Here is a 21,771-nt window from a genome sequence, read left to right as displayed (position 1 = left end):
AACTCATTTACCTCACAAGGAAACAAGCAGATTCTGCAACTTGCATACACTTAGGCAAACATCCACATGTATTCTGCCAATGGCCTTCGACACACCAAATTAAAATCTTGCTTAGGTCTTGCTTCCGATTTTTATCAATTTACAGTCATACATTATCAACTAGAACAGAGGTTTCCAAATTGTGGTCCATGAACTTCATTCAGGTCTGCCTTAATATTCACTTAAATTTTTATTTGTAATTTTTGTTGCTTTTTTAAATTTCCCATATTGTCATTTATGGTATTATTTGAGTTCTATGGAATGCAAACTGTAGTACAATGAAACACAAGAAATAAAAGCAACAATAAAAATGCAATTAAAGATCATCCATTGTCCCATCGCATCATGTTACAATTGCTACAGCAGGCCGAAAAGCCATTAAATGGTGCACAAAGACCCTCAGCAATTTTCAAGTGATCCATGGAAGTTTGGGAACCAGATCTAGAAACTTAAAAAAAAATGCATCTGTTTTGTCTATGGCAGGCTTACCAACAGGACCCTGGAAGCTAACATGTGCTGTGTAACTCACCGCTTGGTAACCTTGTGTTGCCTGTCTTATCTAGGATTTAGCCTTCACATATTTTTACTTCTTTAGAGGGAGGATGAACCAGTATCAGTGGAGCTGTAATGCCAGACCAACACTCAGCTTTCTACCACAAGTTTAGCATAAGGAAAACAGTGCTCATGGCATGCACAAGAGGCTCAGTGATATTCTACCGGCCATGGAATAGGGGAGTGGATCATGCTGCAGAACTCAGTCCCATCTCAGCTGTGTGAAGGGCCCTATGCGTTCATCAGTGTGGATGCATGGAACTCCTCTGTGAAGGGGATGCTGGGATACTCAGGACCATCCCTTGCATGAACTGGCAGGGGAAACTGATGGGATTCTCCTTGCTGTGGCAAGTGACTGAGGTGATAACGAGGCTTTCAAAGCTAGCATAGGGGAAATGGGAAAATATTTGAGCAGAGGTTAGAGACTTCCTTTAACAGGATTTCTGCTTCATGCTAACCATTTAACACTTTGCAAGACTGCTTGCTGGAGGAAGACCTTTGTTTAAAGCTCAGAGCTCTACAAACAGCTTATTTTAGTCAGAAGCAAGCACTGAGTTAAATGCCGCTAACCCTCCACGGAACAGTGCATAGGACTAGTCATGCACAAGGCTGGATTAATAACCCAAATCCAGGCCATCCGATCCAAATTCCAGCACTCTGACTGCTATGCCAGCTTTTGGCAGCTCAGGGATCAACTACAGCTGCCTACATTTTTGGACTCCCCTTGGAGATGTGGCTACAGAGCGGTTGTCATGATGAGCTCACACACATCTCAATTTATCTCTGTACCACCACACTTTAGAAAGATGACTTTCAGTTTCAAAAACAGAAATATTTGTGCAAAGGTATTCTTTATGGACTGCAAGAAGATCAAACCATCCATTCTTAAGGAGATCAGCCCTGAGTGCTCACTGGAAGGACAGATCGTGAAGCTGAGGCTCCAATACTTTGGCCACCTCATGAGAAGAGAAGACTCCCTGGAAAAGACCCTGATGTTGGGAAAGATGGAGGGCACAAGGAGAAGGGGACGACAGAGGACGAGATGATTGGACAGTGTTCTCGAAGCTACTAACATGAGTTTGACCAAACTGCGGGAGGCAGTGGAAGACAGGAGTGCTCTGGTCCATGGAGTCACGAAGAGTCGGACACGACTAAACAACAACAATTCTTTATTTATTCTTTTAAAAACACAGTAGAAATAAGTATGATGAAGTCAAAAGAAGATGGAAATCTATTAATCTGTGTCCACAAAAATATCAAGACAGCTATTGTGTCTTGCATTTAGAAACATCGTCATTGTTTGAGCCTGCAAACCACTGCTTATAATTTTTGTCTATAGACTCTGCTGCTCTGTCAGTGGACGGGACACCTGAAGACTTTGTGTCTGTTGGAGAAAAGAATAGTGGACATCTGTTTAAATAAAAATGGCTGCAATCAAGAACATGTTTTCAAGACATCTGTAATTATTAGAGACAACCAGAAGGCAAAACAATTGTTCAGAAGAGAATGACCATTTGTGGGTAGAGGGTTCTGGGCCTTTGTATAAAGCGTAACACAACACACACCATTAATCATTGTGACAACTGAAGCTCATAAGCCATACTAATTCAAAATGGCAATGAGCTCAACTTGTGTCATTTAAATTTGTTGGTGTGCTTTGTGTTAGATGTCCTGCAATTAAATCATGTCTCCCGTGCAGCTGAGAGCCACGCTTTGGAGGTGCGGAGATGAAAAACTGTACTAGGAGTGATGTTTAAGGAATTACACTGCCAAGGCTGGCAAACGAGGGCAGAAAGTGCACTGCAACTATGCTAAAAACGATGCTTAAATGCTTCTCAGCAGTCGCCTCTCTCAAAAGATGTTGAGATTTGAGATTTATACGAATCATAACAACCCCACTATATTTCAGACCTTGAAATATTAATTTAGTACAGCTGCAGACTCAGTTTAAAGAGTCACAGGCAGATATGATTTGTACCCAGCTCAGTATTACGTTTCCAAGTTGAACTCAAGTGCCAACAAATTGCTGTACTACAATGAAGAGCAGCATGACTGAGTGAGCAACTGAAGGAGGGAACAAAGTCTGCTAGCTTTTGTGCTACAAGATTCCAGAGCCTTTAAAACAGAATCAAAACTGCTCCGGCAAATGGCAAAGCGCAACACAACCATGCGCATCAGTGTACTGGGAGAATCTTACAGCTTGCTTTAACGAGAGCAGTTTTAACTACGCACACCTGCTCCTCCCAGACCCTTGCAGCGCCTTTCCTGCTTCTTGCTGTTGCATTTTGGCTATACTTTTTATCTCCGCAGCATTTGGGGAACTGTGGGCCAAAAGGCACACTGAACACTGGAATGCGAGAGATGGTGTAACTGCTATTGCCAGCTACTTTGGACCTACCAGAGTCACCTATTCTGAGTGTGTGTATGAGAAGTAACAGAAGTTATTATTGATTATTCCCGCACTCAGGGTCATAGGCACCCTTGAAGCACTTTACATGGCTGATAGTGTGGCACTTTTCATGGGATTTGCATTTTTCTTAGAGGTTCTTCCCTTTCAGGTAGTGTATTACAGCAAGGGAGAACAGACTTCAGGCTTGTGAGATCTACCTTTGTAAATAATAAACTTATTTACATCTCTAAATAAAAACGGTGGGGGAGGGGTTATTTTAAACCACCCCGTGATCTTAGAATGAAGGGCGGTAGATAAATATTGATAGAAAATAATAATACCACTGTGTTTTCTGAGAACCCCAACATCCACTAATTGTAACATGCATGAAAGAACATGGTGCCCCAAGCAGCTGCTAAACAAAGGGATTTGTTCTGAGTGCCAGAAACAAGCCATTCCTGTGGTTCCTGCTTCATTTCGGCACTCTTTTCCCCCCTCAGTGGGTGGGGACACAGTTGTTTCGTTATTGCAGTTGTCCAGCTGCTGGAATTCACAAATCCTTGCCAATCTGCGGCAAATCTCCCAGAGGTCTCCCAGCAGATCTCAGTCTGCCTTCTGCATACCCCTGTATCACACCATTACCTACCTTTAAAATCTCCTAAGCGAGAGTTATCAAAGAAGGTCGGACAGTTCAACAACACAGGAGCGGGCGTGTCCAATGACAGAGCTGGTTGCAAGGAGCGCTCTCTACAGGGAGAAGATGGCAGCTCTGACATAGGAGGAACCGTCTTTCTTGGAGATTTTAGCTGTTGCTCCTCGCTTGTGGGCTGCTGCCTCCTCAAGGACCACTCTCTACAGGGAGAAGATGGCTGCTCTGACACAGAAGGAGGAGCAGTTTTCCTTGGTGATTTTAGCTGTTGCTCCTCGCTTGTGGACCACTGCCTCCTCGAGGACCGCTCCTTCCATTTCCTAACTTCCTCCTTCCAGAGCAGCTCATTTCTGGAACACAAAGGAGACACGTTGAAGAGAAGAGTCATTTTTGTGCTCTCAGCCTACAAAACCCACCTCTTACAAGCAGAGGGAAAGGCTTGGCTTCATCTAGCATAACAGTGGGGAACCTCAGCCCTGGGGGTCAAAGGCAGCCCTCTATGTAGACCTCTCTGCCTGGCCCTTGGGGATCTCCCCTGGACGCTGGCCTTCCTTCATACCATTCTTGAGTATTTTTGCTTGCCTGGAATGTGTCCTTGCACTCTGATAAAGGCCTGGATGTAGAGGGATGTGATAGTGTGTTTAGAAGTTAGTGGCCCTCAGGCTGATCTACCTGAAGATATTCAGCTTGCTGCCACTGGAAGTCTTCTCATTCTAAATATTGCCTCGCATGAAATTCTGCACATGACTCTCTGAGGTGGCCTAGATGAGATCAGTCCTCTTGTCAGACATGTGATCGCTGCCTAAGATTTGAACCACTAGTTCCTATTTGGAGAAAGGAGGCGAGCTAGCAGTGGGAGGCCTGCTGCCAGGCCCCCTCGCTGGAGAGATCAGACTCTGCTTCTAACGTCCCACCCCCTGAAACATGGAACTTGTTTCCACCTCCTCCCCTTCTGAATAGTGGCAGCAGCACTATTTAAAAAACACCTCTAGCATGCCTTCATTCAAAACGATGCAAGCTGGGCTTTGGCCTGCTTACAAACTGACGTGTCGTGAACTGACACTGGAATGGACAAATGTATTCAATGGTATTGATTGGTTTTGTACTGTGTAGCTTGCCTTTCAACTCCAAGGAACACAAGGCAGCAGGCATGACTCTTCTCCCACACCCCATTCCCTACTCACAACAGATCTGGGACATAGCTTGGGTCAAGAGGTCACGACTGAGCTTTGTGGCCGAGTGCAGATTTGTAAAAGGGAAAAAAAAGGCTGTCCTAAATTCATGGTAAAAGTGGTGTCCTAGGTAGTGTTGCAGGAATTAATGTATGGGGGGCGGGGGTTTGCCCCTCCAGCAGATATCATACACATCATGCACTACCAAAATCAGCACAATCACTTTTGTGACTTGTCCCCACAAAACACTTCATCACAGTTTCTTCCTATCTATTCAAAGGGCCTCTGCTACACAATACCAAACGTAACAATTCACTGTTTTGCTCTGGTAATTCACTGTTTTGCTCTTGTCCTGACATTCAGAAGACATCTTAAGGCAGCCCTGTTCAGGGAAGTTTTTAACGTGTGATATTTTACTGTATTTTTGGTTTCTATGGAAGCCGCCCAGAGTGGCTGGGGTATAAATAATAAATTATTATAAATTATTATTATTATGGTATTCCTGGCTGGTGTACTTGTTTTTTTGCCCAAGGGAGCCCTCAGATTTCTCCGTTAACAGTATAAACACCTAAATGGAATGTGCTACACTTGTGGCCCCCAACTTGTCACTTGTGGGTACCATAGTGCCCCCTAAGACACACACAAGTGCTCACCAAGGCTGTGGATTATTCGTTTGGGTTTTTTTGGGTGGGAGCACAGAGGTGTTTTTCATACTGGGCTCTGTAAAATGGGTATTTTGTGGTGTGCACAACAACTTTAGACATCCACATGTGTCCTGGTGGCCCAGAAAGGTTGGGGACCCCCATGCCAAGGCATGGTGCATTCTGAGAAGCCAGTCCACACCATCTGTATGCAACACATCAGCCACATACTGTGGTTCACCAGACCGCTTGCTTTTGCAGTCCAAGGCAGGCTGGCAGCTGAGGATTCTGTGATTCATGGCCTACCAAACTTATGCACAAGTATATTTGTCTCAACAGAAATGCCACTGTTAAGAGCGTCACAGTTTTGAAGAACAGACATGCAACTGATAGTGGGAGAAGAACAATTCCAGATAAACCTTAGGGCTTACTTTAACATAATCTCCAGTTTTTTCTTCAGTTGAGCATGTTCCTTTTCCAGTTTCGCATGCTCAGATTTCAGCACAAGAAGCTGGGTACTTTGTACTATTCCACTTCCACCGCCACAAGTAATCGCTAGTGGTACCTGAGAATTGTCTTTGTGCGATGCTATTACTGAAAAAGAGGGTTAACGAAAGGAGCCTGTTAAAAACTGAAAACATCACAGTGACTGACAGAAGCAAACAACATGAATGGTTGGATCAGTCATAGGCAAAGTCCGGTCCTCCAGATGTCTGGGACTACAATTCCCATCATCCCTAGCTAACAGGACCAGTGGTCAGGGATGATGGGAATTGTAGTCCCAAACATCTGGAGGGCTGGAGTTGGCCTATGCCCGCGTTGGATGGTAACTGTACCATTTAAGAACTCTGCTATGCCTATGTGTGCCAGTTTCCCAGGTCTGCAGAGGTGCATAGAAGGTGGGGATGCATATATCCTGAATACTGAATACACCCTTTTCCAAGACAGCAGATAGAGATTAGAAGATTAATCAAACATACAAATTTACAAGGTATATAGGTTCAGGCTGGGCATTTTAGCACAGAATTCTCAACTTCCAAACTTAAAGAACTCTATAAAATCCTCGATAATACAATTGTTAAGGTAAGATGCAATTTTAAAAATACCGATTTTGCAATCAAATCAACATAAGCATTGCATCACATTTCAAGGGAAGCTTTATCAGTTGGTTGTACAGTAATTGTATGTACTTTGGAGACACAAAGGAATCTGTGAATACTAGCCTTACAGAGATGAAATGCTTGCTTCTCTTGTTAGACATATCTTATTTATTGTGCTCCATAACTCAGAATAGTAAAAGAGGCCTTTTTAATGATTGCCCATTTGGCCCTTTGCAGCATGGGGTCGCATTTCCTTGGTGGTAACCTTTTGGAAGCTGCACCCCAGTGGCAAGAAGGGCCAGGGGAAAAAATGGGCAAGATCAGAGGCGTGACTTGGAGGTTTATACAGGAGGCTACATAATAGTCACACAGAGGCTTCTACACACACATCTTTCCATCCAGGCAAACAAAAGGCATTTATCACAGTTCAAAGACACTCAAAGAGCAAGTTAGTAATGGGTATGGCCTGGAGAATGTCCTGAGGGCCGGTTGGAGAGGCCTAGAGGGCCACATTTGATCCCCAAGCCAGAGGTTCCACCCCCTGATCTAGACCTTAAAAACACAGTTGATACAGTCAGAATATGACTTTGCTCGATTGATATCTGCTTACCAGTCACATCCTGCTCTTGTTGTACTCTGCGAAGTTCTTCCCTGAGTTTTCGCAACTGCTCTTCTCTGTGCTCCGCAAGAGCTTTTGCATTAGCCATTCTGGGAAAAGAACAATAACGTGATTCTTCATTTTGTTTATAAAAAAGAAAAATAAATCAAGGCTGCAATCCCTCCCCCACCCCAAAACCATAACTATACCTGGGAGCATGCTCCATTTAACACTCTGGGGCTTCCTTCCAAATAGGTATGCGTAGGGTTGCTCTGCAAAAGTGTTGTTAAGTACCTATGAAAAGCCCAGCTGGATTGGAGGCAAAGGCCTCTCTTCGTGTTTCCCACGGTGGGAAATTTATTGACATAAAACTGGAGTCAACCAAGGACCAAACTTTAAAAACTAACTTATTTGACATATGTTTTCAGAAGCCATCATTTCCAATTGGCTTTTGAGGAAGAGAAGAATCAGACAGCAGTAACTGCTACCTCCACTCACTGCTGCTCTCACCAGCTAGATGGGGCACCTCCTCCCCGTCAGTTCCACCTGCCCCTTAAAGAACAGACAAAAAAGGGCCACCTGCTTAGGGACCAATGTTGTCAACTAGGCTCCCCTGAGTTAAGGAGCCAGTGGAGTCCAGCTTAAGCCCCAGAAGTCCAAGCCCCAATCCTGTAAGGCTAACAATTTCCAGGGAAGTTGGTATTATTCAGGGGCCACCAAAGAAAAGCCAGCTAAGTAAAACGGGACTTACTCTTGATCAAAATATTTGCACTGCTTCATTCTTGCCATGTCTGCTTTAGCAAGCTGAGTTTTGAGGTCCTCGATTTCGTCCTTGTTCGATTCAACGCCTTCATCAAGTTTGGCCTAAAATTAAGAGGGAGGCAAGAAGACGTCTAAGCAGGAGGGGGAAGAGTTGCTATGCAACCTTGGCAAGCAGGCTATTCTCGAAAGCTACAGACAATGGTTAAAAATCATCAACAGTTTAAATGCCAGATGAGATCAGGCTACCAGAGTTGTACAGTCACAGCAGCAACTTCCTCCTACTAGCCAAGATTAAGAATTATTCATTTAAGTAAGCTTACAGAGCCTCACACTTGGGCTCTAGTGCTTTGGCTAAAGGCACCATATCTGTCAGCATATACAAGGTACAATACATTCTTGTGTTTCGCATGGTTTTTATGAAAAGCCAGTGTTGATTCATGGTTAGAGCAGGGGTGGGAAGCTGCTGTTGGATGCACGAGGCCACCTACCTGTCAATCACCTGATGGTCGTTATGAAACACTGTCCACAAAGCAAAAATGAATTCAAAACCATGGCTGAAATTGGACAAAGCCAGAGTGGTGTATGTTCTAGTTAACTCACACTTGGGCTACTGCAATGCGCTCTACATGGGGCTACCTTTGAAGGTGACCTGGAAACTACAACTAATCCAAAATGCAGCGCAACTAATCCAGAATGCAGTGGCTAGACTGGTGACTGGGAGCAGCTGCCCAGACCATATAACACCGGTCCTGAAAGACCTAAATTGGCTCCCAGTACGTTTCTGAGCACAATTCAAAGTGTTGGTGTTGTCCTTTAAAGTCCCAAACAGCCTTGGCCCAGTATACCTGAAGGAGCATCTCTAGCCTCACCGTTCAGTCCAGACACTGAGGTCCAGCTCTGAGGGCCTTCTGGGGGTTCCCTCAGTGCGAGAAGTGAAGCTACAGAGAACCAGGCAGAGGGCCTTCTGGGTAGTGGTGCCTGCCCTGTGGAACACTGTCGATCAGATGTTAAGGAAATAAGCAACTATCTGACTTTAGAAGACATCTGAAGGCAGCCCTGTTTAGAGATGTTTTTAATGTTTGATCATTTATTTTATTATTCCTGGGTGCAGCTGATCGCAGTAGGGCTTGCTGAGCAGCACTTTCAAATAACCAGGAACCCACTTTGAGCTTCTGGCTGGTCCTTTCCAGTTGCGTCTATCTGTCCCCACATCCAGCATCACATATGACATTGGGTGTGGGGCAGGTGGCAATACATTGGGGAAAGACAGCCTCGTGAACCAAACTGGGACCCCTGCTGGGTCTAATCTGGCCTGCAGGACAGAGGTTCCCAATGCCTGGGTTTGAGTGCTGGCTTTGGACCAGGGAGATCAAGGTTCAAACCCCCACTTAGCCATGAAGCTCACTGGTTCAACCTTGGGCCACTTACTATCAGTGAACCTAACAGCATGAGGATAAAATGGAGGTGGAGGAAGACATGCATGCTGCTTGGAGCAGATCGGGAGAAAGGTGAGTGGAGGGAACATAAAATGTTGTTACGAACGTAAACCAGTATTAGGTTCTTTGGAGTAGCTTCACTTCCGTCTGTAATAGAAAGCATGAAAACAGGAAATGGCTCTCTTAGGAAGTCAGTGCATACCTTGAGAGTTTCTTGCTCTGCAAGTGCACTTCTTAGACTGTTCTCCTTCTCCTTTAATACAGCCCCAAGACGGACCACATCATTCTTGGCTGCTCGCACTTTCAGCTCCATTGCCAACTGGGCAGCCTTTTCCCTTTCCTGGAAATTTCTTCTCATTTCACTCATGGCATTTTCCAGCTCCTGGATTTTCAGCTTCAGACTCTAGTCAGAGAGGAATAGCAGTTGGAGGCATCACTGATGACAACTGAAAATGCCATTGAACAGAGGTGCCTAGAACAGAGGTGGGGAAGACCTGACCTAATGCCACTGTGATGTCGGGTGATGTTATGCTTTGAAGTCCTGATCTTTGGGACTTCAAAGCACAGCAAAGAACTTTCAAACAGCCCTTTGAATGCATCCCCGCACTGCTTCTTAGTTGTAGTTTCTTCAGTACAGCGGTACCTTGGGTTAAGTACTTAATTCGTTCCGGAGGTCCGTTCTAAACCTGAAACTGTTCTTAACCTGAAGCACCACTTTAGCTAATGGGGCCTCCCGCTGCCACCAGAGCATGATTTCTGTTCTCATCCTGAAGCAAAGTTCTTAACCTGAGGTAATATTTCCGGGTTAGCGGAGTCTGTAACCTGAAGCATATGTAACCTGAAGCGTATGTAACCCGAGGTACCACTGTATTGCGTTAAGCACTTCAACTTGCAATGAAGCAGCAGCAGCATGAGATTGTTTGAAAGCCCTTTCCTCAAAAAACCTCCCTGCTGCTCCTGAAACCTCTTTCAAGCAGAGACTTAGTGAGGGTCTTTGTTTGGGAAAAGGCTTTGCAACAGCCCCACATTGTTCTGTAAACCTCCAGTTTTCAGAGAACAGCATTAGGAGCAAAAAGTGGTATCCCCTGAATGTAAGGCAGGTGGGCTGAGGTTCCCAAAGATGGCCTTGTGCACCACATGTGAAATCCTGGTTGGCCACATTTGGTTAACAGGCCAGAGGCTCCCAACCCCTGATCTGAAAGGTATTTAATAGACCTCATAGAATCATAGAGTTGGAAGTGAGTGGGACCCCAAGAATCATCTAGTCCAACCCCCTACAATGTAGGAATATGCCCTTACTGGGATCGAACCTGAAACCGTGGCACTGCCAGCACCACGTTCTAACCGACTGAGCTACCCAGCCTTGTTCACGGCAACTCAAAATATTTCTCAGAATGCTGGGCTTTTAAAAAGGAAGGATGACCTAACAACAATACAGGTGATCGGGGCGGGGACACCCACCCACTATTTGTACCCCCAGCCTCACACAGGAGTCACATATTTCCTCTGTTTCCCCCGCCAGAGTATGCATGAGAACACAGCATCCAGTTTGCCCACTTTCTCAATCGGCAGCAAACAAAAACAAAGTCGGGCAAAGAAAACAATGAGGTGGTTTTTGCATTTGGTAGACTTCAAGGGAGGTGATGCTGGGCTGCAGCAGTCACACACACCCTACAACATCTGGGCCTGGCACCCATCACTACATTTAACGGGATTAGCTTCTTTCACACAAGAGCCAACCCCAGTGAAAGTCACACTAAGCAAATCCTCAAAAGATTTACATCAATGTGTCCTCTCACAGTCCTGAGAAAAACCAGAGTAAGATAAATAAAAGCACACCTTCTGTTGTTCTTCAGTTGCTTTTAATTTATCCCCCAGCTTATAGTTTTCTTCTTCCAAGGCAAGATTAGCAGCCGCACAATGTGTTTGCTTTTCTTTCAGTGTATTCAATTCTAGGAGCAGTTCTTGGATTTGCTCCTTAGATGCTTTCAGGGCAGCTTCAGCTTTTCGGCAGCACTCAGCCTGTTTAGTATATAGAGATTGAGATTCAAGTAAGGCCTGCAATGCAATATCATTCATATGGATCATTCATGATCTGCTCCAGGCTTTTGGCTGAACAGCAGGTTAAAATGCTTTAAGAAATAATAGTTTAACTGCCATCAATACGGGAAAGATCCCACAATAATATCCCACGTATTTTTGTTCTGATAGATGTCATCTTATTCTGTTTTTTTTAAGCTCCTAAGCACTGAAGTTCAAAGTCAGTTATAAATGGCCCCTTCTCTCGCAATGAAAAACCTCCTACTGTGAGCTTTTATTTTTAAGTAAGAATTAATGAGAAGGAAGGTGGCCCATTTTGAATAACATTGAATAACATTAATAACATTTTGAATGTTATTTAAAAAAAAGGAAGCATTTTTACTTCTCTCTTCTGTCGATCAGTTGTCTGGTCCAGTATCTCCTGGAGTCCTGAGGCCTGAGAATTCTCATCTAAGATCCTTCCTTCCGGTTCCTCTGCCATTCCACTAGCTCCTTCCTTATGGCTAATGCTAAGCTCGAGTTGTTCTTGCAGCTTCAGATTCTTTTAAAGACAGAACAGCCACTGTTAAGCCACCAATAGTCGTTTGTGCCCATGGTTTTTCTACAATATCAGAAAAGTCTCTCTCTAAAAAAAGGGGTGGGAACTTCCAGACCAGGGGCCTCATTAGGTCTGGCAGGCCTTCCCATCTGGACCATGAGACAGTTTCAGCCACACGGTGCCCACCTGTCTTCTACCTGACATACACATGCCAGGTGTGCAGCAGGTAGACACAGGTAGGCTGAAAGGGTTTGCAGGCACTGCTAATTTGCCCATCCAGTTTGATTTCAAACTGTGCGGGGAGAAAATGGGTCAACTGATTGATGTCAGGCAATTGACAGCTGGGCACCCCCCCCATCAAATATATCACATGCAGTGTGTGCATGTCATGGATCCAGTCCACTGACTGGATCTCATTCACTGCCGTTGGTCTAAAGGTGTTAAAAATGGGCTCTTACATTTGCAACCATCTTCTCTACACTCTCGCCAAGGCGGTGGATGGTCCGGATCATGTTATCCTTCTCAGTTTGAAGAGCATCTACTGCGGTTTTCAAATCCTCTTTTTCCCGATTTACAGTTCTGAAGTCCTGCACGGCGCTGTGAAGCTTCTGAAGCAATTCTGCTTTCTCCTTCTCTGTGGCTTCTGTCTTGGACTTCAATTGCTCCATGTCATTCAGACGTTCAGCAGCCGTCCGACTCTGCTCTTCCCTCGACTCAAGCAGTTGCCTCAGGTCGAGATTCTTTTCTTCTAGCTGTTGGACCTTTATATAAAGAAAAACACTCATCAAGCAAGTTCTGCTTTCTTACTCAGTTTTACGAAGAGTTTACCTTGAATGGTGGAGCCTGGAGCTCCCTTTCCCTAATGCCCAAACCCTTCTCCAAGTTGCCTGCTTCCAGGGATACTATATGTTGGAGCAAGAAGAGCCACCCCCTGCCACTAGATTTGAAGTAGAAGCCTTCCTTCAATAGCTTACAAATCCTCCTCTTCCCATATTTAAGGCCAGCTTTAGACCCCTGACCCTGACCATTAAGGTCCAGTTGTGGCCGACTCTGGGGTTGTGGCGCTCATCTTGCTTTATTGGCCGAGGGAGCTGGTGTACAGCTTCCGGGTCATGTGGCCAGCATGACTAAGCCACTTCTGGCGAACCAGAGCAGCGTATGGAAACGCCGTTTACCTTCCCGCGGGAGTGGTACCTATTTATCTACTTGCACTGGCATGCTTTCGAACTGCTAGGTTGGCAGGAGCTGGGACCGAGCAACGGGAGCTCACCCCGTCACGGGGATTTGAACCGCCAACCTTCTGATTGGCAAGCCCTAGGCTCTGTGGTTTAACCCACAGCGCCACCCACGTCCTGCTCAGCTTTAGACCACCAGCTTCATTTCCACTCCACCAGCTGTTACTTTGCCAGAATCAAACTTGCTTTCTAAGGTGGTAGGGGCAGAATAGGCTGGCTATCTAAAGGAAGCAAACTGCTCCTTCCGCCATTTTGTGGCCCACAGCTACTTACCATTGAAGTAGTTGTTTCCAGAAGTCTCTGGAGTGACTCACTCTCAGTTTGGAGAGCTTCCCACTTCTGCTTCAGGGCATCCATCGCCTGGGTTAGGGATTTTTTCTCTTCTTCGCTGCTGCGAAGCCTTTGCGCCATTTCCAACTTCTCCATCTTTTCAGCCTCAAGTTCAGATTCTCTGGCCTTAAGATCTGCATCCAGCTGCTTCATGACACTCTGTTTCTGCTGGGCTTCACAGAGCTCTTCTTTCAGTCCGAGTAGCTCCTCTAGCGCTCTCTCGTCTTGCTGATTAAGAGAAAGCTTTCATGGGTTCAAAATTAACTGTTAGTTTCAGAACCCTGTCACTTTTCAAGATCAGTCTCATTTCTGACTAACCATGCATCCCTTAAGGCTTCAGGGCCTGTCCACTCCTGGCCTCAAGCTTTTTTACTCTCATCATGGTGTGATATAAGAATTACTTTTCCCCTACTGTGAGTTGGAAGGGTGTGTGCACAACCTATAGGCCCATTCCCCATTTCACCCTGGTAATATTCTGGAAACAAACATGCATCTGAACAGGCTCCTGGCCTCACACGGGCATGCACAACATTTCCCTAGTCTGTGCACATTATTTGGTCTATGAAAATCTGCTCTCGATTCCTAGAACTCTTGCGATGGTAAGATATCCAACTGGTAAAGGTTTCTGGCTTACTTTCGGCTTCCATTAAAAGACCAGCACAATTATGAAAGTGCAAGCTATAAAATGGACCAAAACATTGGGAAGGAAAGGTTGGTTGGCAGATACAATTTTGCAATTTTACAAAAATCAATAAACTGTAAATAGTAAAAAAGAAAAATGAACTTAATAAAAACTAATAATATTTTACCATTGATTTTGCTGCTTGCATCTCTTCCTTGATGAGATCCCTCTCCACTTGGAGAGCATCCAATTTGTCCTTCAGGTAATCTCGCTCCTGGGTCAAGGCTCTCATTGCTTCTTCATGCTCATGAAGCACCTCTGTTTCAGCCTCTTCTTTGGCAAGCTTCCCCTGTTTTTGGAGAACATCCAGCTTCCTCCTCAAATCATCTCGTTCCTGGATTAAGACTTTCATTGCTCCTTCATGCTCATGAAGCTTCTGAGCTATATCTGCTTCAATCTTTTCCTTGACGAGATCCTTCTCTATTTGGAGAGAACCCACAGTGTCCTTCAAATTATCTCGCTCTTGCATTACGGCCTTCATCGCTTCCTCCTGCTCATGAAGTTTCTGAGTTACTGTCAGCTTGTCCATTACCTCCGCTTCAATTCTAGACTCACTGGTTTCTAATTGCTCTCTCAGTTGTTCCATTTCCCTCAACTTCTCTAGAGCTTGACAGAGTTCTTCTTTCATACGAAGTCTATCCTCTTCAGTGTCTCCTATCTGCAGCTCTTGGATCTTGCTAGGTGGCTTAAGAAAAGGAAAATGGGCAAGATGTCAGCGATGTGCTCTAGCTCTGCAAGTGTCAATATTCTAACTTTATCCCCAAAATGTTAGAAGAACCTTTAGCACACCATGTAGTCAGTTGTTTGAATTCATGTAAACTTGCTTGCAAAAAGCCATTTCAGCTACTTAAAGTTTATCTAAAATTATGGGCTGAAACTTTTAAAAATTCCAATTTAAATATCCAAGACTAACTTATCAGTTTTTCTCAAAGACAGACTCCAACTTGTGTCTGACCATCTGTGCACAACAATGTAAGTCATGACTTACTGTAGATGAGTAAATTATGTCTTCTTTGCTCCTCTCTGCTAGTGCTGGGGTAAGGGGAAACAAACCATGACGATAAACCAAGGTTTGTTTTTGGTGTACCAATCATGGTTTGTTTCACTCCAATCTCCAGTTTGTTTGTGCACAGTAAAGCTTGGGTTATGGCTTGACATGACACTAAAATGCCCACCTGTAATACACAAATACAGGTGTAACCCTGTAATACACAACTGCCTTGTGGATTATCTTTGGGAGAAGAAAAGGATAAGGAGTAAACACTACAAAAATCTGGAGTGGAGTCCCTAAGATGGCTGGATGGTGCCTTGCAGGCCTCCTTCTGGCAACTCCTGCTACCATGCTGGTGCTAAATGTATCGCTCTGCTTCTCTTTGCACCACATCAGTGAGGCCAAGAGTGGGGGGTGTGTCTTGTTTTCCAGGCAGCCCAGGAGCTCCATACACACTGCCCAGGCTTGCTCCTAGGGAGGTCACTTCTGTGCTGTTAACAGTGTGATTTGAATTCACCCCTGGAGGCGTACTCCTTTGCCTCTCAGGACAGACTGATGCCCACAACAAGCAATACACAACAATTACCAGCTGACTGCTTTCCAGGTACCAGTTCTTTTGCTCTTGCAGACTCTCCAGTTGTTGCTTTAGCAAAGTCTTCTCTTGCTCAAGGGACAAGATTTTCTCCTTCATTGACTGAAGCTGGTTATTGTCCTCCAGCTTGATTTCCTCTGCATCCCCGTCTCCTCCAGTTAACATATTTTTCTCTGTGTTGAAGCAGTCCAAGTGCTCTGTTAACTTTAGTATCTGCAAGATGAAACACAACATTTTTTTTTCTACCCTAGAAAATGTTTCATGCAAGGCAGGTGAACAAACAGTGATCAACAATCCAGTGCAGAACATTCAGAGAAGTTTGGCAAGAAGAGGGCAGTGCTAGAACAGCCCTGCTGAATCAGACCAAGAGGCTTCTTGAGTCCAGAATCCTCTTTTCCTGTAGCAGCCAACCAGATGCCTCTGCAGAGCAGGGTATGAGGGCATTATTCTCCAGCAACCAGCATGCAGAAAATGGGTGCCTCTGATGCTGGAGTTAATATAATGTTAATATATGGAGTTAATGTATCTGAAGAAGTGTGCATGCACACGAAAGCTCATAACAAGAACTAAGTTAGTTGGTCTTTAAGGTGCTACTGGAAGGAAAAAAAAAATTTTTTTGTTTTGACTATGGCAGACCAACACGGCTACCTATCTGTAACTGGAGTTAATATATACATGGAAGTCTGCACTTTCGTGCCTCCATCCAATACAGCACCATTTCAACAATTATTCTACAACATCCCAAACTTTCTAGAAGTGTTTAACAGCCTCTGATGTCTTAACATGTTACAGGCCAGCTAAAGTACTTTAAGCTTTAGTCACCACAGAAAACAAGTGGTGTTGCCTTAAATGGGGCTTGTCTCGGAACTGAACCCAAAACATTCACACTCAAAGCAAAAAGGGCAACAGCTCAGCGACAGAACACTTGTCTTGCACTCAGAAGGTCCCATATTTAATCCCCAGCATTTGTAGAGAGGGCTGAGAATGTCCTCTGTCCCAAAACCCGGAGAGCCACTTCCAGCCAGCAAAGACAGTAATGAGCTACATGGACTAAGGATCAAGATTATACAGGGCATTTCTTATGCTCCTAATTATGCTCCAACCTAGACCAATAAACTTTGCAACTGAGACAGATGTTACCTGTTGCTTCTGTTCTTCAATAGTGACCCCTAGAGATTCTTTAACACTTGAAATCTGTGATTCTCTCTCCGCAATGGCTTCTTCCAGTTCTTTAATTTGCTTCTCACAATGCTTCAGAGAATTTTGTGCACTTCTGAGTTCTTCTTGTGATTCAATGTTCTTTTACATTGAAAGCAAAACAAAAGAGATACATGCATTAGAGTTCCCATGACATACACTGCCTTGCAGTAGTGCTATGAATTGTTCTGCTACCCTTTTCAAAGCTCTCTAGTTTTATGTCGGGGCAGATGAATTAGCCAAATAATAATAATAATAATAATTTTATTTATACCCTGCCCATCTGACTGGGTTACTCCAGCCACTCTGGGAGGCTTCCAACACATATAAAAACAGAATACAATATCAAACATTGAAAACTTTGGTTCCATGTGAGTTTCACGTGTGCTCATTTATAGGTATGTTCCACCCCACCTCAAACTAATTACAGCTTTTTAAGGCTAAAACCAGAACTTTGATATGGAGAAGCACTGGTGTGGTATGATCACATAACGAAGTCCTGAAGGGTCTGAACGATTTTCAAACGCAGCATCATGCCGCATTGCACATTGTGGTAATCCAAGTGGGAGGTTTTGCTTACCATTGACACAGTCTCTTGGATATCTTCTTTGATCTGATCTCTCTCATGTCGGAGAGCCTCCTCCTTCTGCTTCAGGTCATCTCTTTCCTGAGTCAGCGCCTGCATCTCTTCTTCACTCTCTTGGAGCCTTTGAGCTAGGCCCAGCTTCTCCATTTCCTCAGCCTCCATTTTAGATGCCCAGGTCTTCAACTGGTCTTTGAGTTGCTCCATTTCACTCAGTTTTTGATGTGCTTCATCAAGTTGTTCTCTCATACCAAGAAGCTTCTCTTGCTCCAAGTCCTTTTCTTGCATCTCTTTGATCTTGCCAGAAAGCTTCATTATAATTTATGGAAAGACAGAAATAAGTAAGAATGACATTAATGTAAGTAAAAATTTGACGTTAATATGTAAGAATGAAGCTCAAATCCAACTTAGAAACACTAAATTTTGATTCTTGTCATTAAAAGGGTCTTTATAGTGCTCATTTTCTCCCACAAAGATTTTTGTTACCTGTGGACAATACAGTCATACCTCGGGATAAATATGCTTCAGGTTGAGCGCTTTCGGGTTGCACTCCGCAGCGACCCGGAAGTAACGGAGCGCGTTACTTCCAGGTTTCGCCGCTCACGCATGAGGTCAAAATGACATCATGCACATGCGCAGAAGCAGTGAAACGCGACCCGCACATGCGCAGACGTGCCTTATGTTCTGTTTGGGATGTGATGCGAATGGGGTTCCGGAACGGATCCTGTTCACATCCCGAGGCACCACTGTACTGATTTCAGCGAAGTTACACAGTCCCAATTCACATCTAACACCAAGCCAATTTATGCTTACCAAGAATGAGCAAACTTGTGGGTTTTCTGGAGTGAAGATCATGGCCACAACTCTCCTCCCCAGTACTGCTGCAGCTGAACCGAGGGCTAAACCATGGTTTGAGCTAGTGTTGCACATGAACCAGGCTTTGTGGTTTGCTTACCCCAGACAAACCACAAGCAATAAACCAAGAATATGCATTGGCTATAAGCTCATAGATTATGCAGAGCAAGACAAACCATAAACCCAGGTTTGGATTCAACACCAGTTTAGTCCTGTGTATCATGAGAGCAGCAGGACTGGGGGAAAGAGTGCTGCTGTCATAATCTTTACTCCCAACAACTCATATGGCATATTGCTTTTGCTAAGCCATGGTTTCGCTTCGTGTTACATGCAAACCTAGTCAGATTCAAACTAGGCTCATAGTAAGTAACACAAGGGATCTAGTGTGCTCCAGTAGCCTAAAAGGGCTTACTTCCTGCCAAATTGCAAAAAATAAATAAATAAAAAATAAAAAAATAAAATAAAAAAATGAGAGCACGTCAAAATTCTGCTAAGGAGCAGAATACCCTAGAATAGAATTTATTCCTGGAATTAGTGGTTGCTATTTTGTGCGTGCACACAGGAATATAATTATAATAACAACAATAATTTTGATATTTATACCCCGCCAATCTGGCTGGGTTTCCCCAACCACTCTGGGCAGCTTACAGTACATATAAAAACATAGTAAAAACATGTTTTGTTTACAAAACAGAAAATATATCTGCAGTAGTAGCTACCAAAAATAGCAATTCCAAGTCATATTCCCGCCTTGTTTTGAGAAGCTGATGGGGATTACATGCAACCCAGTTCCATGGGTTTGGTAGCTTCACTTTCCCATTCATTCCAAAAGTGGTAAGTTGGGATCCTTCTAGCTTAGTAAGTAAAATGGTAATTTTTTAAGTGTGTAGAGAAAGTGAGCACGCACAATAAGACAGCCAATTCCAGAATTGTGGGATTGGTTCAGGTTTCAAAAAAAAAAAAAATAAAAAAAAATCGAAGTATTTCAGAAAGTGGTTCTGATCCAAAGCAACCTCGTTAGTGTAGCAGGGTTGAGCACTTTGTGTAACAGCACATTTATGTGCCAGGCCTTGCTGCAATGTAAGGAAAAACAGAAGCAAGGAGACAGTACCAAGGGCCCACTCAACTTTTCAGATAGAGCTAAACAAAGACTGAAGTGCAGAAATGTTTGCATCAAGAAAAGCCATCAGCTGCTGTATAAAAAGTTGGAGAACCAGGAAGGACTCACCTCTTGAGTTACTTCATGAATGGTTGCCTGTAGCTTGAGGTTTTCTTCAGATAGAAGATCTAGTTGGCATTTCATCTGCTTGTTTTCTTCTGATGCAGTCAAGAATTTCTGCTCCAGTTCATCACAGTGACATTTCAGCTCTTGAAAAGCTAGGTCATTTTGGCGAACTGCTTCAGAATTTACAATATCTTCTTTGGATTTTAGCATGATAGTTGCTTCGCACAGCAGTCTCTCCTTCTCAGACACTTGAGCAAGTAGCATCTCTTTTTCCGAAGCCAGAGAAGCAATCATTTTGGATTTTTCAAGCACCTACATACACATATTTATATACACAGAGTATGATCGTGTAGTAGGCAGCTATTATCATCTCAGCTGTGCTTTATAATATGTGTTCTAGCTGAATGAAGGCTAAGTTTGGTTTTTAGATGTATTTTGCTCCCCTGAACTGGAAGAAAACTTTCTACAAGAGACTAGAGAAAAAAGCTTCAGGTTGACTGGTGATGACTGATCCAATTACATAGCCTAGTAGGCAACTGAACCCAAATATCCACAGCAATATTTATTTATAAAAATATTTAGAGGCCTCCCGTTATAAATTATCAGGGCTGTGTATAATCAACTTTACAAAAACACACAATAAAAGCAACACTGAATAATCATAAAACCGACTGGCTCATCTTAGAAAGTTTAAACCACTGAATAGGCCTATTGATTAAAAAAAAAAAGGCATCTGAAAGTTGGTAACAGGGATGTTGAGGGAATATTCCATGGCATGGGACTGACATCACTAATTGGCTGACCCCTAGCTAAAGCCAGCTGGGTTTCTGAAGCATGGGGGACAACTAATAGAATAAGCTTTCAAAAAATTAAGAGGAATGCAAGTTCTGCAACTTGATTAACTACATTCTGGGTAGGAATTCCTCCCCCCCCCCAATAAAGTTAAATGTGTTCTAAGAAAGCCCTGACCTAAGAAACAGCTTCATGGCAGTCCTCATTTAATTAGTTTTTACCTCCTTCTGGAAGATTTCAGTGTCAGGTCCCGAACGGGCTTCTAATGATGCAGCTGCTTCTTTCCTTAAAGTTGAGTTCTCTTCCAGAGCTTTATTCAGTTCATCTTTTAAAGCCGCAATCTTCCTTTCCAGTTCCATACATGAGAGTAAGTCTGGGGGTGGGGGGAAGTGGAAAGATTTCAATGTATAAAACTGACAAAGATTTACTACCACTGTGTTGCAAACTCTAGATATATAGTTCTTGCTCCGTAGTTCTCAGCTTCTGTGAAAATATCCTGCTAAAGCACGCACCCTTTCCACCAGTTTATACTCTGGTTTCTGACATGCAAACTTCCTTGAAAGACTCTACTTGCCTATGCACCCCTGAAGCTCAATTTCCATCTTCTCGTGGGGCTCAGCCTAAACCCACCAGTCCACTTATCCCCCTCCCCAGTGTTTTCCCTCCTAAAAAATGTTTAGGGGATACTCTCATTTTGACTCAAGAAAATCACCATTTTATAGTTCAAATCGGGAAAAATAAATACAGTTATGGACAAAAGTACAAAGATTCACAAAATGTTTGGGGGTATGCGTCCCCCTACACCCCCCCAGAAAAACAGCACTGCCCCTCCCACATCCCTTGCTATGCATATTTTTTCAAAAGCTTACCCCCCTAATTCTCCAGCCCGCCCCATAGTCCTGATGTTAAGGGGCAGCAACTACTTTTATTTTAATTCCACGCAGCCACTGTCTAATGCCTGAATTGCACATCATGAAAGCATGCCATCAGGACATAAACTGACTGAAAGCCATGAGCCTAAAGTCCCCAGTCACTAAGGTGTCTGCCAACCAAGTCCATGACTGGCTGGAAGGATGCAAGGGTAGAGAAGGACAGAGCCATAAACCTCTCCAGGGTTTTTTGTTTTAATCCTGCTGCACTGTATCAGCAATGAATGGTCAGTTGCTTTACATTAGGATTGGTTAACGAACCAACTAATCCCAGTTGAGATGCAGCAAATAATTAAATAATTGCTTGTTGACCATGCCCCTTGCATTCAGCCTGCCTTTAACAGGGACCCAGACTTTAATGTGGCAGGACCTGCTATGTGGAACTTTTTGCCAGCAGAGGTTAGGCTTTCTCTTAGATGTCTTTTCAGAACTGCGCTGTTCAGA

At 43.9% G+C, this 21,771-nt stretch overlaps 1 protein-coding gene across 5 annotated transcripts in view; it reads right to left on the bottom strand.

The window, feature by feature from the left end:
- Window positions 1–1,748: 1,748 nt before the first annotated feature.
- CENPE (centromere protein E) overlaps window positions 1,749–21,771 on the bottom strand; it is a 38,395-nt gene continuing 18,372 nt past the window's right edge. For 3 of the 5 annotated variants that reach the window (XM_083631575.1, XM_083631574.1, XM_083631573.1), the window contains 16 exons: window positions 20,620–20,771; window positions 19,610–19,918; window positions 17,524–17,835; window positions 16,887–17,045; window positions 15,741–15,959; window positions 14,291–14,848; window positions 13,425–13,724; window positions 12,375–12,677; window positions 11,761–11,919; window positions 11,178–11,360; window positions 9,541–9,741; window positions 7,892–8,004; window positions 7,153–7,250; window positions 5,874–6,036; window positions 3,627–3,979; window positions 1,749–1,975 (listed from right to left, as the gene is read on the bottom strand). In XM_083631575.1, the coding sequence (XP_083487701.1) occupies window positions 1,857–1,975; window positions 3,627–3,979; window positions 5,874–6,036; window positions 7,153–7,250; window positions 7,892–8,004; window positions 9,541–9,741; window positions 11,178–11,360; window positions 11,761–11,919; window positions 12,375–12,677; window positions 13,425–13,724; window positions 14,291–14,848; window positions 15,741–15,959; window positions 16,887–17,045; window positions 17,524–17,835; window positions 19,610–19,918; window positions 20,620–20,771 (3,701 nt within the window). In that variant the 3' untranslated portion in view covers window positions 1,749–1,856. Of the gene's footprint in view, window positions 1,976–3,626; window positions 3,980–5,873; window positions 6,037–7,152; window positions 7,251–7,891; window positions 8,005–9,540; window positions 9,742–11,177; window positions 11,397–11,760; window positions 11,920–12,374; window positions 12,678–13,424; window positions 13,725–14,290; window positions 14,849–15,740; window positions 15,960–16,886; window positions 17,046–17,523; window positions 17,836–19,609; window positions 19,919–20,619; window positions 20,772–21,771 lie in introns of all 5 variants that reach the window. The other 2 variants (XM_083631572.1, XM_083631576.1) reach the window with 2 other exon arrangements.

Source organism: Podarcis filfolensis, assembly GCF_964270895.1.
Source record: "Podarcis filfolensis genome assembly, chromosome: 9".
In the NCBI taxonomy this organism is placed as follows: domain Eukaryota; kingdom Metazoa; phylum Chordata; class Lepidosauria; order Squamata; family Lacertidae; genus Podarcis; species Podarcis filfolensis.
Note: the sequence above shows the minus strand (reverse complement) of the source record. Positions and strands in the feature narration are given on the sequence as shown.